The sequence below is a fragment of the Salvelinus sp. IW2-2015 genome, linkage group LG13 (genome assembly GCF_002910315.2).
Source record: "Salvelinus sp. IW2-2015 linkage group LG13, ASM291031v2, whole genome shotgun sequence".
NCBI lineage: Eukaryota > Metazoa > Chordata > Actinopteri > Salmoniformes > Salmonidae > Salvelinus > Salvelinus sp. IW2-2015.
Window position 1 is genome coordinate 10,871,291 of NC_036853.1, and position 20,378 is coordinate 10,891,668.

The 20,378-nt window shown below is 43.5% G+C and overlaps 3 protein-coding genes and 1 long non-coding RNA gene across 5 annotated transcripts in view; 1 reads left to right on the top strand and 3 right to left on the bottom strand.

The window, feature by feature from the left end:
- The first annotated feature begins 157 nt into the window (after positions 1-157).
- Positions 158-2,205, top strand: LOC111972391 (uncharacterized). Its single transcript, XR_002878430.2, has 6 exons — positions 158-261; positions 562-682; positions 999-1,040; positions 1,137-1,271; positions 1,358-1,443; positions 1,568-2,205. It is a non-coding gene; the product is annotated as an uncharacterized lncRNA (long non-coding RNA).
- A 10-nt stretch (positions 2,206-2,215) lies between these two features.
- On the bottom strand, positions 2,216-5,466 carry LOC111972390 (muellerian-inhibiting factor-like). Its single transcript, XM_023999440.2, has 7 exons — positions 4,932-5,466; positions 4,239-4,565; positions 3,967-4,136; positions 3,544-3,655; positions 3,348-3,456; positions 2,809-3,242; positions 2,216-2,716 (listed from the first exon to the last, which is right to left on the bottom strand). The coding sequence occupies exons 1-7, from the start codon at positions 5,062-5,064 to the stop codon at positions 2,295-2,297; spliced, it is 1,707 nt and encodes a 568-aa protein (XP_023855208.1). The 5' UTR covers positions 5,065-5,466; the 3' UTR covers positions 2,216-2,294.
- Positions 5,467-7,910: 2,444 nt separating this feature from the next.
- On the bottom strand, positions 7,911-9,652 carry LOC111972104 (uncharacterized). 2 transcript variants are annotated; one of them, XM_023998959.2, is made up of 3 exons: positions 9,573-9,652; positions 8,879-9,477; positions 7,911-8,776 (listed from the first exon to the last, which is right to left on the bottom strand). In XM_023998959.2, the coding sequence occupies exons 2-3, from the start codon at positions 9,186-9,188 to the stop codon at positions 8,445-8,447; spliced, it is 642 nt and encodes a 213-aa protein (XP_023854727.1). In that variant the 5' UTR covers positions 9,189-9,477; positions 9,573-9,652; the 3' UTR covers positions 7,911-8,444. The 2 variants fall into 2 exon arrangements, with proteins under 2 accessions (XP_023854727.1, XP_023854726.1); XM_023998958.2 differs by having other exon boundaries at positions 8,879-9,646.
- A 7,312-nt stretch (positions 9,653-16,964) lies between these two features.
- LOC111972106 (histone-lysine N-methyltransferase, H3 lysine-79 specific) overlaps positions 16,965-20,378 on the bottom strand; it is a 31,364-nt gene continuing 27,950 nt past the window's right edge. Inside the window, 4 exon segments of the mRNA XM_023998960.2 lie at positions 16,965-17,107; positions 17,109-17,148; positions 17,151-17,570; positions 18,399-19,064. Coding sequence (XP_023854728.2) covers positions 16,984-17,107; positions 17,109-17,148; positions 17,151-17,570; positions 18,399-19,064 — 1,250 coding nt within the window. The 3' untranslated portion in view covers positions 16,965-16,983.

Below are 20,378 nucleotides of genomic sequence, written 5' to 3' on the forward strand. Positions count from 1 at the left end.
TTGCGGTCATTTTGGTGAACGGGTGGGTGTACTTAATAAACTGGCCACTGTGTACGGCACTTGTTAGATATCGGGGGCATCCTGGGATGTGCGTTTGTATGTTATTGCTGTAAGAGATGAGTTAGGTAGCATGCTCTAATTGTAATGGTCGCATTTTCTAACTGCTAATTCACAGGTATTTCCATGCTAACAGATGAATCTACAGCCATCAATATACTGTTGTCCTGCACAGCTGATGTACTTCCTTGTGTCTATTGTCAGGTACTTACATTTATTGTATTTTGTACTATGTTTGTCGTTGTTATGATTTTTTTAATGACAAAAACCCAGTCTGATAATTCATGCAAGTGACGTAATGCCCTTTAATAGAAACATAGTTATCACATCTCTGGCATACAAACTGTAGCTATACTGCCTATTTCACCTCACCATAGCCGACAATGACACACTTCAAAGATCGGGATCATATCAGAATGGTATGGTGTTTATGAGGGTGGCCAGGCCATAGCATAGTCTGTAGCAACAATCCCTCCAGTGATGTATTTTTATTTTTGTCATAAGCTCTCAGCTGTGCCTGCCTGTCAGGGACCACGTCATCTGAAGCAGGGCAGGCTATAAGACACTTTCCGACACCAGTGAACGGAAATCACTTGCTTTCCATAGGAGAAAAAGGTCAACCCAGGTAAGACTCAATCTGTCATGTATGGGTTTTTAAAGGTTTGCATTATAATCTAGTTTGGGAATCATTTATTTGACAAAGACTATCTGTTTGTATATTACTCTTCCTCTGTTGATTCAGCAAGATGTCTATTTCTAGCAATGCTACATGGTCTATGCCACATATGCTTTAAATCGGACTGAACATGTCCACTGCCTCAGCATAAACATGCAATGTAACCCAATGCACGTGTGTACTCAGCTCTATCCTTGTACACAATGTGTTAGTAGTCTTTAAATATCTTGCAGTAGCAAAACCTCAATATTACCTGACTTTACAGGACGCAACAGACCCAGAACATTATCATCTGAGAGCCTCGGCAGTAATACAATCCTTTTCCAATATATTTACATTTCTACATTCAGTGATAATATATTTTGTCCCATGTTGACTTATTACTCTCTCCGTTTACCTCTAGTGTCATATGAACGCATTTTGTCCATCCAAAGTTTGAGTGAGGTTGAGAACCCATGGAAAAGCATTACTTTGAACCGTTGCATAGTGTTGGCCATCATCATTGTGCTTGTGAGCTCCGGCGTGAATGAAGTACATGGTGAGTGTTGAAACATTGTGAAACATTTGTCAATTTCTCATAACCTCAATGCACACAGACTAGCTCATGCGTCTGTTGTGGTTTAGATGCTCTGGATGTACTTCTAGAGGAGAATGATCTTACTCAGATGTTACTTGGAGGCACCGGTCTACAACCAGACGGCACAGCTCAGGTATCATAGCTTATTTTCATCACGTGTCCCTCTTAGAACTAACACAGTGAATAACAAATAATTACGTGCTCGGCTTTGGAACCTTATGTAATGATCCTGGGTGTTTCCTGTTCTCTCCCTGCAGCCTGCAGCCTCTCTGTGGGACAGCTTGTTGAGTTGGGGATCAGATGATGGAAGAAAAGGAAATTCAAAGAGAAGAGGGGGAATCTTGAGGATCAGAAATAGAGATGTGTCTGACAAAGGGCTGTTAAAGGAATGATAGAGCGATAACATGATGGAGAATGGTAAACGAGGGGAAAGAGGAGGATCGTACAACAAAATAGGAAAACATTTTCTGAAGGAATAATCAAAGTGTGTTTATTATATTGAAATAAGGATATATTGTAGTTAAAATGTTACTACTGTAAAAAAAAGTACATCACAATGATCTTAAATGCACCATAGTCTTATCTGATCATGCATAATCTGTTTGCATAAATGTTCTTCATATTTAAAGGGTATACAGAAATCAATAAGATTAGCTGGTTTCTATCTCGTATTTGATGATCAATATATTCTTTCAGCCTTCAATATGATCATGTGGTGCAAATTGATAATGCACAAATTGTATTTGAAAGATCCAATATGTGCACTGTGCCAATGAGTTTTCTATTTACATAGCTGAGTGACAAAATGTGTATTAAATCAGCTAATATTGTGGAGAACTAGATGTGATAATGTATTTACAATAAACAAAATAAATGCACTCGTTGACCTAAAACATGCAATTCTACTTGACTTTTATTGAGTAATGGTGCAACAATGCAGGTGCCCTGGCCCTTTAATACCAATCATTGCACCACATGGAGGAGTCAGCGGCATCCACACTCCTTGGCCACCATGTTTGGTTTGTAGCAGATATTGGTTCCATGCTCATCCAACTCCACCACCTTGAGGTCCTCATAGTCCACAGGCACACAGCAGGGTGAGCGCTCCAGGGCCAGGCCACTCTGGATGTGGCTGTTAAGCAGGATAGCATGGTTATTCCCGTTGGTCAGGGGAAAGCTGCAGACTCCCTGGCAGTTGTAGATGGTGGCCTCAGGAGGAGACAGCAGGTATTTCTCCAGGGACACGGTGAGACTGTGCAGCCGACAGAGGTGCCGGTTCCCTGGGCCCTTCTGGCCTGCTCTGGTGGCCCGCTGCCCCCTCTCCACATCCCAGGCTCCCACTACTGTCTGCAGGGCTTTCAGCAGAAGCAGGGCTCGGTACTGCGTCTCACTGGGGCTCCCAACACCTATGTGAGTGAAAGAAAAAAAGGTTTAAATGACTTAGCAATTAAATAAATTCCCAGACATTTATCATGAATTTACATTGAGGCCTGCTCACCTGCTGGTGCTTCCTCGCCCTCTTTAGGAAGGACACAGAGTTCCTGGAGTCTCCTCAGTCTGTCCATCCCTGCTTTGCCCACCTCCTCCGCCCTCATCTGGACCAGAACCTCCTCCAGCCTCTGCCTGAGCACCTCCAGTAGGGCGGGCTGCAGGGACAGCTCCCCGCGATGCCCCTGGAGCACAGAGCCCTGTGTGGGGAAAGAGAACAGGGTGGGAGCTGAGGAGTTGAGCAGCCTGGCAAGGAGGGTCTCACTGGACGACACCCCAAGGGACAGGGGGGGAAGAGAGTCCAGAGAGTACAGAGGGACCGAAGCAGCCCATGGTTGTGACTGCGTCTGTGGTGGCATGACGTCACTGAGGAACTTCTGCAGCTCACACAGAAACGTGTAGGTCCCAGAGGGAGCAGGGGAGGGACTCAGCTTTTCTGTCACTCTGAGGAAGACAATTACACTCATTTAAGAATCTCTATGGCTTCAATCACTTAAAGAAAAAGACAGTAATAGGTGCCGCATTTGAAAAAAGACAAAGCTAACTGACCTTTCATCAGTTCCTCTATTCGTTGAGAAAAGCACCAGGGGAATGACACTGACATCACTTCTTGTTCCGTCACCAATCAGGATACCTCGTAGTTCAGAAAGCTTTTGTCCTGCCGAAAGGTGAATAATCTTGAGACATGCTGATGGAAGGAAAGCATATTAACTTGAACGCGATAAGCTGTATGCGATGTTATTACCTGTCTCTGGTGTTTTTGTGTCAACATTGAATCTCCATTTCAGTTGACTTTTGCCCTCGGGTTGCTTTCCTGTTAGGATGAGGAACTGTGTTCCTTCTGAAATGCATACTGTCTGGGAGAAGTGGGAAAAGGTGGAGTCAGATAATAGCAGAACATCAAAAACTAAAGAAACAAAGTGTCACCGGCCACATTATCATGATGAGAAATGCATCATCGTGATGATGTGGCCAGTGACACTTTGCTTCTTGAAAGCACAATATCTTGAAAACTTGACAGCTGACATACAAAACATTTGCGACTGTATCAACAGTGGACTTTTCCTTTAATGGTCTATAAACATCATGGTAAGACAAGACTTGTAAAATGTGAGAGACAAGTAAGAAGTTCAGGAATGTTGTTCTTGAGCAGGTAATGAATTCAAACCTGTTTGTAAGGCTGCAGAGAGTGACTGGTGAAAGTGATGGCACCGAGCGCTCCTGTTCTGGGGTTTCTAAAGGCAAGGAGCAGTATGGGCTTGATATTGGAGAGGGGAGGCCGGGGGAGGTGGAGGGTCAACACAAGACCCCCTCCCTCCACTTCACCCTCCATGAGCTCTGATAGACAAGACATAACATCCCATTTCAGTACATCCAGAATCATATCCATATCTGTGCCATACCTTCAAAGCTGAAATCTGGAAAGAGACAAAAATGTACCTTTGGTTGGGTGCCAAACATGTAGCCCATGTTTCTCTTTTTTGGCTTCTTCAGCTAGTGTGGATAAGGCAGGTACTGGAGCACCATCAGAGTGTGAGCAAACGCCAAATCGAGTCAAATCCTCCTTTCTCAGGTTGCTTTCCTGGCCCCAACCTTCACGAAGTGCTGAAAGCATATCCTCAATAACCTCTCCATGAGACGGTATCCTTCCGAAACATGGAGTGTCCCCAGGTAGGTGAGGAGCGCTGGGATGGGAGTTTATGGTCTCCTTCACTGTTAAGGCATTCTCTCCCAAACCTTTTCCAACCTCCATTGAACTGTTGTCTCCTTGGATGAAAGAACAGACTAAATGTAGTCACAGAAGGCAGTATTCCCATAACAATATTTGGACAGATGTTTAATTTGATGGCCAAAAGATGATGACCTTATTCAGAGATGAAATTGCATCATTCACAATTTGATAAATTAAGTTACAGAAAATTCTAATAAGCAGTTAGTTAATGCAATTAACAAATAGAGCACAAAGTAAAAACTGTACATTACAATGCATACAATATTTTCTTGCAAATGCTAATGAATCCATGTATGGTCACAGCTATGGCCAGGTCCCAGGCATACAGATTCATATCAAGGCAACAAGTTACAAACAGCAGTACGGACAGTGTAATTGGGATGGTGAATAGTGTGACTGACCTGGCCCTGTTCCTGGGTGGTCTGGCGTGGGGTCCTCCTGACACCGGCTGTCACTCAGTCTGCCCTGGTGTGGCAGAGTGACCATTGTGCTGGGCAGCAGCAGTATCAAGCAGAATATGCACCATAGCCTCATAGTAACCCTGTCTGTCCAGTCACGTCTGGATCGAACACTTGTTTTGGGTCAGGTCAGCGAGGGAGATGGGTTTTATGTAGTACACCGCCCCTCTTTCAGCTAAGGAGGACAGACTGCCAAATACGCAGCTCATACTATGTGATGTGTCCTTGAGAAACTATCCTATGTTGTAAGATGTGGAGGGACAGTGAATGCTGCGAATACTACGGTGGGTTGAGATAAGGCTAGGGAAAGGAAGCACAAGACAGACAATGGAGTGTTTTGTGTGTGGCAGACAGACACCTGCCCTCCCTGTGGGTGAGAAAAGACTGGAGATTGAAGCACCTCAAAAAAGGGAGGATGTTTGAAGGAGACAGAAAAACCATGCGTGTAATGACATTTCTATAAAGGCCTTTCATAGGTAACGTCTGGTCTATTACAGTATATCAACACTATCTTATTGCTTCTGTGTCCTGCCATTTCTTACATAGTTCTTCTTCAGGGATGATCAACTAGATTCAGCAGCGAAACAAAATATACACAAATTACGAAATCATTTGTAGACTGCAAATTGACCGCAAGAAGCCCAAACAGGTATATTTGATTAAAACATGCTAATTTCACACTTTGCGTAGGAATACTTTACAGACTTCCAAAATAATAAATACAAGAAAATGCTTAGGAAACTTGGGGGCCAAATTCGGCCCACCAGTTGTCCTCATAAAAGTAGCCATTTGTGATGCAATTCTAAGGATGCGATTGCAAATTGACGATTGATTACAGACACGTTGGCTTTAAAAAGTTCTCTCAGCAGTTATTGGACGAAGTACAGTGATGGAATAGGGATGTGCTGCATGCCAGATGGATACAGAACAAGTGTTGGCTAAATAAGAGCTCTTGACGGATTAAAGGATCTATGGACAGACTATGAGATGCTGCTGTTGAGACTTCTCGGGTTGAAAAGTGCCTCACGGCCTTGGTTTCATGGAGAAATCCAACAGCTGCAGCTTTGTTTTGCACACGATCAAGGTCGTTCAGTTCAGTCTGTCCTGCTTGGTGGACAACAGCGCCAAGTGATAAAGTCAAGGATTCACAAATCATCCACTAAAAATTACAAGAATTGTTTATCATTTCTAATGGCTTGAAAACATGCACGTAACATTGCAGAACACTATTTCAGAGAGTATTCATAAAGATGACATTGAATGTTGAATTATTCCCCAATAGTGGACATTTTGGACTTAAATGTGTATTCCCCACTAAAGACAGAACTGAAGAACAATTCTCAAAACACTACTGTCCATCTTTGGTCAAAACCATGATAAGCCTAGCTTTAGTACAGAATGTACCAGAACTACCATAATGATATTAGAAAAATGACACTCATCCCACCCCTACATAGTCTGAATCCTTCACTGATAACAAACTAAAATATCATGCACCATATACAAATCCCAATTTTTTTTGAATAAAAAGCCTAAATAAAACCACATTTTCAACATGCAAAATATCACCAATAAGCAGAGATGCAAATTAAATACTTTATAAGAAACCATTTTATTAATAATTATCATAAAAAGGCAAAAAAACAAACAAATTTCAATTTGTCTTTAAACATCTAAGATAATAGCACCAACACCAAACAAGAGTTCCCATGACAGCCCAAGGCGTTTTGGAAAGTAGGTTTGCTGTTATTGCACCTCAAACCTGCCCTTAGTTCTACTGATCCACATGTGGAGTTAAAATTCAGTCCAACTACACAGCATTCTCCCTATGTAGGGATCACAACACTTAAAAAAAGGACATTAATTCCTTTTCAGAGAGAGGGAGTGAGACGAGGCATTTGTGAGAGTGTAAGAGGATTTTCCACGACATTGTCAGACCAGTCGAACACAAAGCTGCAATCTTTTGCTGGAGTGGCTGGATGTGTGCGACAGTGAGAAATTGAGGAGACAAACATACATCTTCGAGGAAGTCTGTCAACTCCAAGCACCAATATGAATTTTCAAGTTACATCAAAATATAAGAGGTCCCTGGTCCTGAGTTAGGGAAAGAAATAATGAAGTCACAGTTTATAGATAAGTGTGACGTATACAGTAGTGTTAAATCGCTTCAAGATATCTGCTATGTTCCTGAGAGACCTTTGGCAGGATTCAGAGTCTTGTTATGTGAAACAGTCTTAACTGTAAAGTTAATAGAGCAGTATACTGCACTACGGTATTAAATATGTATCCAAATTTGCCAGAGATCATGTGTACTTCTTTAGGGGACGTATTTAAAAATGGGGTACATTGAAATGTTCAAACCTAAAGTAACAATATTCACTACACAATATTATTCTCTCTCCCACACACATTGCCACTCCAGCCAACTAGGAAGTATATTTTCAGATGGGACATTAATAATAAGTCAACAAGCGAGCTTGTGTTGAAGTTTATTAAACCTTTCCCTCCTCTAGCACAACAGGAGAGGAAGTGTATTTAATCAATAGCTGCATTTTCCTTGTTTTAAGTGTAGGAGAGCACCGTACTGTCTGTCTAAGAGTATTCCAATTTGATCTGAATCTTATGTCATAATAAAAGCATCATTGATAGCAACTGCAATTATATCAAACAATWAAAAAAACAATGAAAACATCAACAATAACAGTAATTACAAAAGACCTGTCAGTGCTGATAACAGGGGACTAGCTTCTCTGGTCATGACTGACATGAGCAAATCATTGTCCTCATTCCTGATTGCAAAGTACTGTTGTCTACTGGACAACATTGTGACTATAAAGCTGTGATGTCTTATTTCTCCTCAAGGACACAGATGAAACAAACAAAACAATGAAGATAAATGAATATCCTGCTTNAGAACTTAATATTTGGTACAGAAACCTTTGTTTGCAATTACAGAGATCATACGTTTCCTGTAGTTCTTGACCAGGTTTGCACACACTGCAGCAGGGATTTTGGCCCACTCCTCCATACAGACCTTCTCCAGATCCTTCAGGTTTCGGGGCTGTCGCTGGGCAATACGGACTTTCAGCTCCCTCCAAAGATTTTCTATTGGGTTCAGGTCTGGAGACTGGCTAGGCCACTCCAGGACCTTGAGATGCTGGTTCCCATCTCATATTCAAATAAATATTATTTTTGCCTTTAATATGCCTTTTCATTGGATGCAAATTGATAATTATCAAATGGTATTTGAAAGATCCAATATATGCATTGTGCCATTGAGTTTGAAATTGACGAGTAACAAAAAGTGTATTAAAATGTAAAATCAGCTAATATTTGGCAGAACATGATTGAGCACAAATGGAGAATTAGATGTGGTGATGTATTTACATTAAACAAAATTGACTTATGAGTAATGGTCCACCCATTCAGTTGGCCTGGCCCTAGCCATTATTACGGTCATTGGACCACATGGAGGAAACAGTGGCAACCACACTCCTTGGCCACCATGTTGGGTTTGATGGAGATCTTGGTTCCACCCTGATCCAACTCCACCACCTTGAGGTCCTCATTGTCTATAGGCACACAAAAGGTGAGCGCTCCAGGGCCCCTCTGGACCTGGCTGTTCAGAAGGAGGACCTGGTTGTTACCGTTGGTCAGGGGAAAGCGGCAGACTCCCTGGTAGTTGTAGATGAGCCAGCCGGAATTTCTCCAGGGACACGGTGAGGCTGTGCAGCCGACACAGGTGTCCCTTCCCTGGGCCCTCCTGGCCTGCTGCTCCCTCTCCACACCTATGGGTGTGAAAGAAAAAAATACTTTAAATGACATGGTAATGCACAGACATGTATCATGAATTTACATTGAGGCCTGCTCACCTGCTGGTGGTTCCTCACCTTCTTTGGGAAGAACATAGTTCCCGGAGCCTCCACAGCTCGTGCATCCCTGCCCACCTCCTCCGTCCTCATCTGGATCACAACCTCCTCCAGCCTCTGCCTGAGCACCTCCAGCAGGGCAGGCCGCAGGGCCAGCTCCCTGTGATGCCCCTGGAACAGAGCCCAGTGTGGGAAAGGAGAACAGCGTGAGAGCTGAGGAGTTGAGCAGCCCGGCCAGGACGGTCTCACTGGACGACACCCCAAGGGACAGGGTGGGGAGATAATGCAAGGTATACAGCGGGACCGGAGCAGCCCGTGGTTGTGACTGCATCTGTGGTGGCTGGACAGCACTGAGGAACTCCTGCAGCTCACACAGAAAAGCATAGGTCCTGGAGGAAGCAGGGGAGGGACTTTGGCTTGTCACTGGGAGAAGGACAATTACACAAATTTAAGAATCAATTACTTAAAATAAGAAAAATATATATATTAAAAAAAAAGCCAGCCAACTGCCCTTTCATTAAATCCTTCAGCCATTGAGAAAAGCACCAGGGGAATGACACTGACATCACTTCTTGCTCCTTCACCAATCATGATACCTTGTAGTTCAGACAACTTTAGCCCTGAGAAGGGTAAATAAGCTTTATAATATGCTTTCCTTCCATCAGCATGTAACTTGGAACACGATAAGCTGTACAAGATGAAGTGTTCTTCTTACCTGTATCTGGTGTTTTTGTGTCAACATTGATTCGCCATTTCAGGTGACCTTTGCCCTCTGATAGCTTTCCTGTTAGTATGTATTTTAAGAGAACACAGTTCCTCATCCTGTCTGAAATGGGGAAAGGTGGTCAGTCCGATACCAACAGCATTACACCAGTCTTTAAATGGTCTATGGTAAGACAAGAGACTTCTAAAATGTAAAAGACAAGAAGTTCAGTAATGTTGTAAATGAGTAGGTAATGAGTTCTAACCTGTAAGGCTGTAGATTGACTGGTGAAAGTGATGGCGCTTAAGGCTACTGTTCTAAGGTTTCTAAAGGCAAGGAGCAGTATGAACTTGATCTTGGAGGGAAGGCGGAGAGTAGACAAGACATAACATCCCATTTCATTCAGAATCAGATCCATATCTGGTTGGGTGCCAAACATGTATCCCATGTTTCTCTTTGTTGGCTTCTTCAGCTAGATTTGAGCACCATCAGTGTGAGCAAACTCCAAAACCAAGTCAAATCCTCTCAGCTCGCTTTCCTGGACCTAAACTTCAAATTGCTGAAAGGATATTCTCAACTACCTCTACATGAGCTGGTGTACTTCCAAAATATGGCTGTCCAGTGTGGGGACACTCATCAGTATCAGGCAGAATGCGCACCACAGCCTCATGGCAGCCCGTCATGTCTGGATCAAACACTTGGTTTAGCAAGGGAGAAGGGTTTTGTGTAGTACACTTCCTCAATACCATGTGATGTGTCCATTGAAAGATGGGGGAAACATTGTTTCCTCAACATGTTGAGGAACAGTATGCTAAAGTAAATGTTCTGTCAGACACCTGGATAGGTGCAGTGAAATGGGTTGTTTTACAGGGTCAGCCATAGTAGTACGGCCCCCCTGGGGCAAATTAGGGTTAAGTGCCTTGCTCAACTGCAAACCGACAGAGTTTTCCCCTTGTCGGCGCAGGTATTCAAAGAAGCAATCTTTCGGTTACTGGCCCAACACTAACCGCTAGGCTACCTGCCACCCAATTCTGTGAATACTATGGTGGGCTGAGAAAACTATGGAAAGGAAGCAAGACTACGGAGCATTGTGTGTGTTGCAGATTGACACCTGCCCTCCCTGTGGGTGAGGATAGACTGGGGACTGACAAACACCTAAGATAAGGACGCTTGGAGACAGAAAAACATGAATGTAATCACATTTCTAAAGGCCTTTCATTGACAACTGGCCGACTCTAAACACTATCCTATCGTTTCAACCTCCTGCCTTTTCTTAGTTTTTCTACACAATGTTTTTTCTAGCAATGCACAAACAGATATTGGAATGTTCATTGAATTGCCTCACAAGTGGCTGCTTTTAAAGGTGACTGTAATTGGATGATAGATTAGACACATTTGCATTCAAAAGTCTTCTCAGCAGTTATTCTAAGGACAGTGGGGTGGAGTATGGATGTGCTACATGCCAGATAGAATACAAGTGTGTGTGCTAAATAGGAGCGCTCTTTATGTCTGACCGATTAAAGGATCTCTGATGGCCAGACCATGAGATGCTGCTGTTGAGACCTCTGGGGTTGAGAAGGGCCTCAATGACAAATTCCACAGCTGCAGCCTTATTTTGCAGACGACCAAGGTCATTGAGTTGAGTCTGTCCTGCTTGGTGGTCAACCGGGCCAAGTGATAAAACCAAGGTTAATTCACAAATTCCTGCAGGGATTCACAAATCCACAAACAAAATGACAAAAACAATAATTTAACGGCTTGAAAAAACACGTAATAATGCAAAACACTATTTAACAATGTGTATTTCAGAGTAATCCCAGAACATTACATCAAATGTTGCTTTTATTTACTAGGCCTACAGAAAATGGTAAAGCAGTACATTATTTCCCCAATTGTGGACATTTCTTTCTGAAATGTGCATTCCCCACTACAGACAGAAATGAAGAGCAATTTCTCAAAACACTACTGTCCATTGTTGGGCAAACCGATAAGCCTAGCTTTGTACAGAACGTACTACTCTAATAGTAGAAAAATAATGAACTAATCCCACACCTACATAGCGTCATTGTCGGGCTCCTTCAGTTTAAAGCCTAAAAAAACTTGGGAAAAAACAAAGAAAAGCATTTTTTTAATATGCATAATATCACCAATAAGCAGAGACGCAAATGAAACACTTTATAAGAAAACATTTTATTAATCATAAAAAGCTAAACAAATTTCAATTTGTCATTAATCATATTTAAGATAAAAGCACCAACACCAAGAGTTTCCATGACAACCCAGGGTGTTTTGGAACGTAGGTTTGCCTATTGCACCTCAAACCTGCCCTGGCTTTACTGAGAGAGTTAAATTAATTCCTTCAACTACACAGCGTTCTCCTATGTAAGGATCACAACACTGAAGGTCAAAGGACATTTCATTTTGAGAAAGAGGAGAGGGATTGAGACATGTGTGAGAGAGTAGGAAGAGATGAGGCTTTTCCACGACATCTTCAGACTAGTCGAACAAACCTGCAGTCTTTTGCTGGTGTGGCTGGATGTGTGTGACAGTGAGAAATTGAGGAGACAAACATACATCTAAGGCAGTTTGTCAACTCAAAGCACCAATATCAATTTAAGTTACCGTACATCAAAATATAAATGCGGTCCCTGGTCCTGAGAAAGGGAGAAACATAAGTCCCAGTTTAAAGTTAAGTGGGACATACAATATTCAAAGTGTTATAGCGTTTCAAGATATCTGATAAGTTCCTGAGAGAGACTTGGCAGGATTCAGTCTTGGTATGTGGAAAAGTCTTAACTGTAAAGTAATGCATTGAGAAAATGTATAGAGCACTATATGACTTCAATATAATTCATCCATATTTGCCAGAGAGATCTTAGGCGTAGTTCTTAAGTGGACATATTAGAAACGGGGCATGTTGTAAAAGTTTGTTGAAACCTGAAGTAACAATATTCACTACCCAATACTATTCTCACTCCCACACACACACATTGCCACTCCAGCCAACTAGGAAGTATATTTTCTGATTAAATAGCCTGTGTTGAAGTTTAAACCTTTCCCCTCCTCTAGCACAACAGAAGTGTATTAATCAATAGCTGCATTTTCCCTCATTTTAAGTGTAGGAGAGCACCGCACTGTCTGTTTAAGAGTATTAAAACTTGATCTGAATCTTGTCATAATAAAAGCATAATTGATACCAACTGCGATTATATCAAACACCAAGAAAAAAAATTAAACAACAATAATTACAAAAAGGCCCGTCAGCGCTGTTAACAATGGAATTCGCTTTTTTGTTCATGTCTGACATGAACAAATCATTGTCCTCACTTTACTTGAACAGAAGGGTTGATATACACATTCCTGGTTACAAAGCACTTGCCTACCGGGCCACATTGTGACTAATGCTTTGATGAGTAATTTTTCATTGAGGGAATAGGTGAAACGAACAAAACAATGAAGAGAAATGAATGTCCTGCTGCTTCACATCCTCAATTAGTAAATACTCATTTGCCAATCAGATCAAAAGGAAGCCTGATTGTTGCAAAATCACATAATACCTACTAGTTATTCTACTACCAGTTATATTGGAACAATTAACTTGTAATCACAAATAGATGTAATATGCTCACGCTATGGGAAGGAGGCAGTTTTAAGACATATCCCAGGACAAGCAGCAGAAATGAGATGACATTTGGTTTTTGGATGCACCCAGAACATTTTCTGAAATCTGTTTGTGTGGTTGAAAGAGCACCAGTATACATTTTTCTTTAAAAAGCATAAAGTCAATCTGATACAATCCAGACAGTCTAGTTTCAGCACAAAATCTCTGTCTGCATGTGTTAAGCACATATACTCAACGCTTGTACTCTCTAGATAAATATATACAGTACCAGTCAAAAGTTTAGACACCTACTCATTCAAGGGTTTTTATTTTTACCATTTTCTACATTGTAGAATAGTGAATAGATCAAACTATGAAATAACACATATGGAATCATGTAGTAACCAAAAAAAGTGTTTAAACTTTTAACTGGTACAGTACATCTCAGAGGAGCCCTCATTGACACTGAATAGTCGTGGTGTTTCTCACTATTAAAGCACTGGCTTAACAACTCTGCACACCTCTGTCTCCCTTGGGTGCTGGCCCAACCTGTTTGACAGGTTGTAGAAGTTTGCCACATGTCAGACCCCCCCAAAAATATAGTAATTAAATAATACCCCAAAGCAATCTAGGCGTTTCTTATTCAGCAACACACCCTTAATAAACAAACGGTCAAAAAAGAAAAACATTTACAAATAGTCCGGAACAAGTGGCAAGTTTGAAAGCAAAAGGGTGATTCGCAGTATGCCAAAAATACTGTGTGAAAACACATCGAATGAGAGCGTAACCTTTTGTCTTAACTGAGCCAAATCGTCTGCAGTTGTACACTAGTACAACAATTCAAAAATCTGATAACTACACTTTAAATACGAGAAAGAATGCCAGAAAATGGCATTTAAAACGTCCCTGTGTACAAGAAGCACCAAGTATCGACAGTTATTGATGTTCTTAATATTGTATAAATAAAATGAGGCACAGTCCAGAGTTACAGATTGTAGCACCAATGTTTTCAGACTACGTTAAGTACACACTTATACCTATTGCATTCTACACTGTTACACATTTCAGGAGAACAAAATTTAAAAAAAAACATGACAGCATAAATATAATGATCAAAATTATACACAATTAAACAGTCAGAATGTCTCCCATTCACAGTACAATGTTGTTTACAAAAATGAAATAAATCAAAAGTGAAAATTGCCCAGTAGTTTGTTATTCATGCATTTACCAGTGTGTGAGTGAGGATGTTCGTATACCAGTGTGTGAGTGAGGATGTTCGTACACCAGTGTGTGAGTGAGGATGTTCGTACACCAGTGTGTGAGTGAGGATGTTCGTACACCAGTGTGTGAAATGAGGATGTTGTACCAGTGTGTGAGTGAGGTTGTTCGTACACGTGTGTGAGTGAGGTTTGTTCGACGTTGTGATGAGGATTTCGTACACCAGTGTGTGAGTGAGGATGTTCTCGTACACCAGTGTGTGAGAGGATGTTCGTACACCATGTGTGTGAGTGAGGATGTTCGTAACCAGTGTGTGAGTGAGGATCGTTGTACACCAGTGTGTGAGTGAGGAGTTCGTACACCAGTGTGTGAGTGAGGATGTTCGTATACCAGTGTGTGAGTGAGGATGTTCGTACACCAGTGTGTGAGTGAGGATGTTCGTACACCAGTGTGTGATGAGGATGTTCGTATACCAGTGTGTGAGTGAGGATGTTCGTACACCAGTGGTGTGAGTGAGGATGTTCGTAACCGTGTGTGAGTGAGGATGTTCGTACACCAGTGTGTGAGTGAGGATGTTCGTACACCAGTGTGTGAGTGAGGATGTTCGTACACCAGTGTGTGAGTGGAGGATGTTCGTACACCAGTGTGTGAGTGAGGTTGTTCGTACACCAGTGTGTGAGTGAGGATGTTCGTAGGAGTGAACAGTGTGTGAGTGAGGATGTTCGTACACCAGTGTGTGAGTGAGGATGTTCGTACACCAGTGTGTGAGTGAGGATGTTCGTACACCAGTGTGTGCAGGTTGGACAGGCTGCAGAAAGTACCACTATAGCCTTCAGTGGACAAAAGGTTGACACGTATAAAAAAAAAATTAAAAAAAATACCCGTCCCCTGTGAACTCCGTGAGATAGGGTTCCAGAGACTTGCCTGAATACAACACGGACAATATTAAAAGTCCCAAAATTACACCTGCATTTTTCATCGTATCAGTGTTTCAGCAGGGCTATAAAAACAAAACCAAGAAGCTTAAGTTAGAGTAGTTGAGATTCCTACTTGTGAAGAATGCACATTGCGTTGCAGGTCCCTACTCCCTAGCTGGCTCTATAAGTAGTGATTATCAACTGACTGTCTCAGTAATTGAATCCTGTTTCCCCATTACATCCTCAAGTCTTTCTGCTGTTCACTTCCATACATTTTGACACAGCATTCAAATGAATGAGAACACCCTAGAGGCTTACTATTACATTTCCAGAAACTGTCGTTATTCACATAAATGATCACACCAACAACTTTTTTACTCTGAGCCGACTATAGTGCTGTCCCTGCACCAGGGATGTTTCCACAGTGAGGGTACACAGATAGGTGATCCAGTGTGTTTGAACAAACAGCTTCTCGTTTCATACTGTAGCCAAAAGCTAATGTGGTCAAATCATATTAAATTCACTGAAGAAGTTATCAGGGTTAAAGGTTAGCTAGCAGAGCGATAGAGATGCAGAGTCACAGCTGCATGGTCCCTAGTCCTGTACAGAGTTGGGTTAAACTGGTCTAGACTGTGTATATATAGATGCGTTTACACAGGCAGACAAATTATATATATATATTTTTTTTTAACACTAATTGGCCAATCACATCAGATCTTTTTCAGAGCTGATAGGTTCAAACAACCAATTACTGGAAAAAATATCAGAATAGGTCTGCCTGTGTAAACGCATTCTTTGTGTGTGTGTGAGGGGGGGGGCTAAGAAAGCACCCTGGTGGTCAGATAACAGAACAAAGATGATACTGGGATGATGGTACCACAGGAGTCTCCCGCCATTTACAGTCTGTCTTTAGTAATATAACATGTACAACTACACTGCTAACTGTGCTTTCTTCTGTCATCAAATGTCTGAATTGAGTCTTAAAGCTCAATATAGTTATCTATATTTCATACTTAGTAGCACCAGGTTACATGGTGACAGTGATGTACCTGTACAACTTACTGCCATGGAAACAGTGCATGTCCTGTGTCTCTATAACGTTAATGTTTATAGCAGGCAGCATACCAATTCATTCAGGATGGTAGGTACACAACTCACGGATTACGGTCAGCCTCAACCCACGACACAAAAACCCCCGTGACCGCTCAACTCCACTCAGGATGCCATGCTGTGTGTGTCAACGTGAGTGTGTGTGATATATATATGTGTGTGTGTGTGTGTGTGTGTGTGTGTGTAGAGTCCCAAATCAGTGGCAATTTAACAGGCTTAGGAGCACCAGTGAAAGAGTACCTTGGTCTACACCTGGCCATTTGCATAGGTTACGTTGGGTTGAGGTAGATATTCTTCAGTTACCTGCCAGGGAGAGGAAAGAGCCAGGTTCAGAAAACAAGACAAAATTCTGCCGTGACCAATAGCACTTAACAGGATAGGACATGGCAGACATGAGACGGCTCATGAAGAACGGATTTATCAAAGAGCTAATAATCTATTCACAAACCTACAGTAGGAGTCTAACTTACCTTGTTGGGACTGAATAGCAGCTTGGGGAGAACAGGGACAACCAGATCTCTCCTCCTTATCCCTCTGACTGACCTGACCCCCCCCCCCCCACCCCCACTGTGACCTATCTAGGCCGGGAACGGGTGTGCTGAGAGGGCGACATGTAGGAAGCAGGCAAGCCCAGAGTCCTCCACATGATGCCCCCACCTCCTGATATATGGCCGGGGTTGGAGGGAGCAGGTGAGGGGGTGGTGTACTGTGAAGTTACGAGAGGAAGGAGGAAGGGGGGAGAAGCAGCAGCAGAGGAACCAGAGAGAGAGATTGAGGAGGACTGTGCCCTCTGATGCTGGAGGGAAGAGGCGACCAGTCGGGAGGAGAGGAAGGACTCAGAGCGAGACGAGGGAGTGGGCTCAGAGGAAAATGGGACAGAGGAAGAGTAGGAGACATTAAGTAGAGGCGGGGGCGGTGGAAGGGAGCGCATGGGGGGCAGAGGAGTGTGCAGTACTGTCTGGGTGCGGCTGTGCTGGGCCTGTGAGAGGGGCAGGGGGATGGTGGAGGACACAGAGGCCAGGAAGGAGGAGCATGAGTGAGGGGCAATGTGGTGATGCTGCTGGGAGGAGAGACTGAGCAGAGAGCTGAGGCCTCCTGTGGCTGGCAGCACAGCCCCAAACTGATGGGACGACACTGAGGGCACCACGTGGTGAAAGATACCTGCGGATTAAACAGCAAGAGAGAGATGGGGGGAGGACAGAGAGATGGAGGACAGAGAGATGGGGGGAGGACAGAGAGATGGGGGGAGGACAGAGAGACAGAGGGGCTGAGCCAGGATTTGCATAGCGCCAAGCAAGTCATACAGACAAGCACACAGAAAGCACAGACATTTCACTTTGACACATCAACTCAAGTATTACAATATAGCTCAATGGCCATTCCTCTGCTTTAAATATATTGTTGAGTCCTAATAAAATCGCAATGTGGCAAATCATAGTGAAATGTCTCTAAATTACACAGAAGACCAGAAAGTGACACCAACACCCATAGAAAATGGCCATGTTGATTAGGTTTCTTTGATTCATCAATTTTCAATGCTTGAGAGATCTATATCTTACCAACACAGATAATCACAGATGCAGTATGTCTTTATTATATTAAAGGACATTTCCCATGTCCGTGGCCATGACTTCATGAACCAAGTTTGTCATCTTAAGGATCTGTACTCTCATTGAAGTAGTAGGCATTTCCCAAGGGTGTCTAACTCAGCTTCTGTACAGCCAGTCCATGGCAAAGCAAAGCAGCAAGGGCATTGAGACAGGCAGCAGCACAGGGCTCCCACACTTACCTGTGTCCAACTTCGGGCCTCTCCATTGAATCCCTCTGTAGCTATCTAACATGGGGACTGATCTCACAGGAAGAGTAGCTCCCCTGCTTCAGCAACAGCTAATGGGAATCTTAATGAATGCTAAATCCTCTATCCCAACCCATAGCTAACGGTGCTGCTGAAGGGAAGGTAACTGGTTAGAATATGTCAGTGGGCCTCACCTCCAGCTGCTCCACCTGCCAGCCCAGCGCTGGAGAAGCTCCCCAGGGAAGAGTGTCCGTTGACCAGACGAGACGCCCCGCTCACCGAGGTGCTGGGCGTCTGGGCCCCAAATAGGGACTGAAGGACAGAGGCCCCCCCGAGGGGAAACTGGGCCCCCAGGTACTGTCCCACAGAAGCCCCTGAGGCTGAGGACACAGCTACTGGGCTTCCCCCCACCTTCCCGCTCAGGATACCCCCGCTGGCCGCCGCAGAGATGAAGAGGTTTTGGCTGTTTCCTAGGCTGCTGGATGTCTTCAGCTCCCACTCCCCCCTGGGCTTCTGTTTGGGCATAGCCTGCCTCTCAGAGCAGCTTCCTCCCTGGGGGCCTGCCCCCGGCCGGCCACCAGCCTCCTGGCTGAGGAAGGGGCTAGGGGGAATGTACGGAGATGCTGAGGACTCACCCCCCCTCCTCTGCTGCGGTTTGTGATCAGAGTCTGAGTCGGTGCCTAAGCCCGGTGGCTCTCTCCCCATACCGAAGGGGGAGCCCTCCTGCCTCAGCTCGCCTGGGGGCTGCTTGGTGTCTGAGATGGGGGAGAAGGTAGACTTCCACTTGCTGTTGGAAGATGAGGATGAAGAGGAGACTTCACTGCCGGTGCTGTTCCCGCTGCTGCCTCCCGATTTCCTTCCTGTTGACCCAATAGAGAGAAAAGTGGGATAAAAAGAGCAAAAGGACAAAGTACAGTAGACATCGGACAAGTGACAGAGCTGGAACGATAAACTGAAAGTTAGCGACACGGCCTTCCTCTTTCCGATGCAGTTTGTGTACGTTGGTCATTTTTCTACACAACGTTCCTGTAGATTGTTCTAAAACCATTATTTGGTCAACAGTAATAGCCTACGCATTATGTTGATTCCTGCTATGACAGTATCTGCCTGTCCCCGTTTCACTAATCGCCTGCTGTGTGAGCAAGCCACTCACTGAGAGCACAGAGATGCCTTTTGAGAAGCACAAGGATGACTGTTGCTAAAAATACAATTGTGGGGGAATACACCGTTTAAGCAACTACTTTTGTTCTACACTGAAAAACAAACCTAACATGCAACATTTTCAAAGATTTTACTGAGGTTCAGGTCATAAGAAAATCTGTCAATGGAAATAAATTAAATCAGGTCCTAAACTACAGATTTCACATGACTGGGAATACAGATATGCAGTTGAAGGTCACAGATACCTAAAAATATATATATTGGTGTGGATCAGAAAACCAGTTCGTATCTGGTGTGACCACCATTTGCCTGATGCAGCTGGACACATCTCCTTCGCATAGAGTTGATCAGGCGGTTGATTGTGGCCTGTGGAATGTTTTCCCACCCATCTTCAATGGCTGTGGGAAGTTGCTGGTTATTGGCGGGAACACGCTGTCGTACACATCAATCCAGAGCATCTCCAACATGCTCAATGGGTTACATGACTGGTGAGTATGCAGGCCATGGAAGAACGGGGACATTTTCAGTTCCCAGGAATTGTTCACAGATACTTGTGACATGTGGCCTTGCTTTATCATGCTGAAACATGAGGTGATSGAGGCGGATGAATGGCACAACAATGGGCCTCAGGATCTCGTCACCGTATCTATGCATTTTAATTGCTATCGGCAAAATGCAAGTATGTTCGTTGTCCGTAGCTTATGTCTGCCCATACCATAACCCCACCATGGGGCACTCTGTTCACAATGTTGACATCCACAAACTGCTCACCCACATACACACTGCTGCCATCTGCCCGGTACAGTTGAAACCGGGAATCACTTAGTGTGTTCTGGAATCTTATAAATGTATTGTAATGTATTAAAAATGGTATAACTACGTTAATTTTGCCAGACCACAGGAAGAGTAGCTGCTACCTTGGGAGCACCTAATAGAGATCCATCATAAATAAAAATATTTATTCAGCGTGCCAGTGACCATCGAAGGTGAGCATTTGCCCACTGAAGTCGGTT

Excerpts from the sequence above, each read along its gene's own strand:
- LOC111972390 (XM_023999440.2), bottom strand. The coding sequence starts at position 5,064 with ATGAGGCTATGGTGCATATTCTGCTTGATACTGCTGCTGCCCAGCACA. Across the intron at positions 3,656-3,966 it reads CTCTGCAGCCTTACAAACAG|ACAGTATGCATTTCAGAAGG; the intron begins GTTTGAATTCAT and ends CACTTCTCCCAG. Across the intron at positions 2,717-2,808 it reads GGGCGAGGAAGCACCAGCAG|GTGTTGGGAGCCCCAGTGAG; the intron begins GTGAGCAGGCCT and ends TCACTCACATAG.
- LOC111972104 (XM_023998959.2), bottom strand. The coding sequence starts at position 9,188 with ATGCAGTCACAACCACGGGCTGCTCCGGTCCCGCTGTATACCTTGCAT. Across the intron at positions 8,777-8,878 it reads CTATGTTCTTCCCAAAGAAG|GTGTGGAGAGGGAGCAGCAG; the intron begins GTGAGGAACCAC and ends TCACACCCATAG.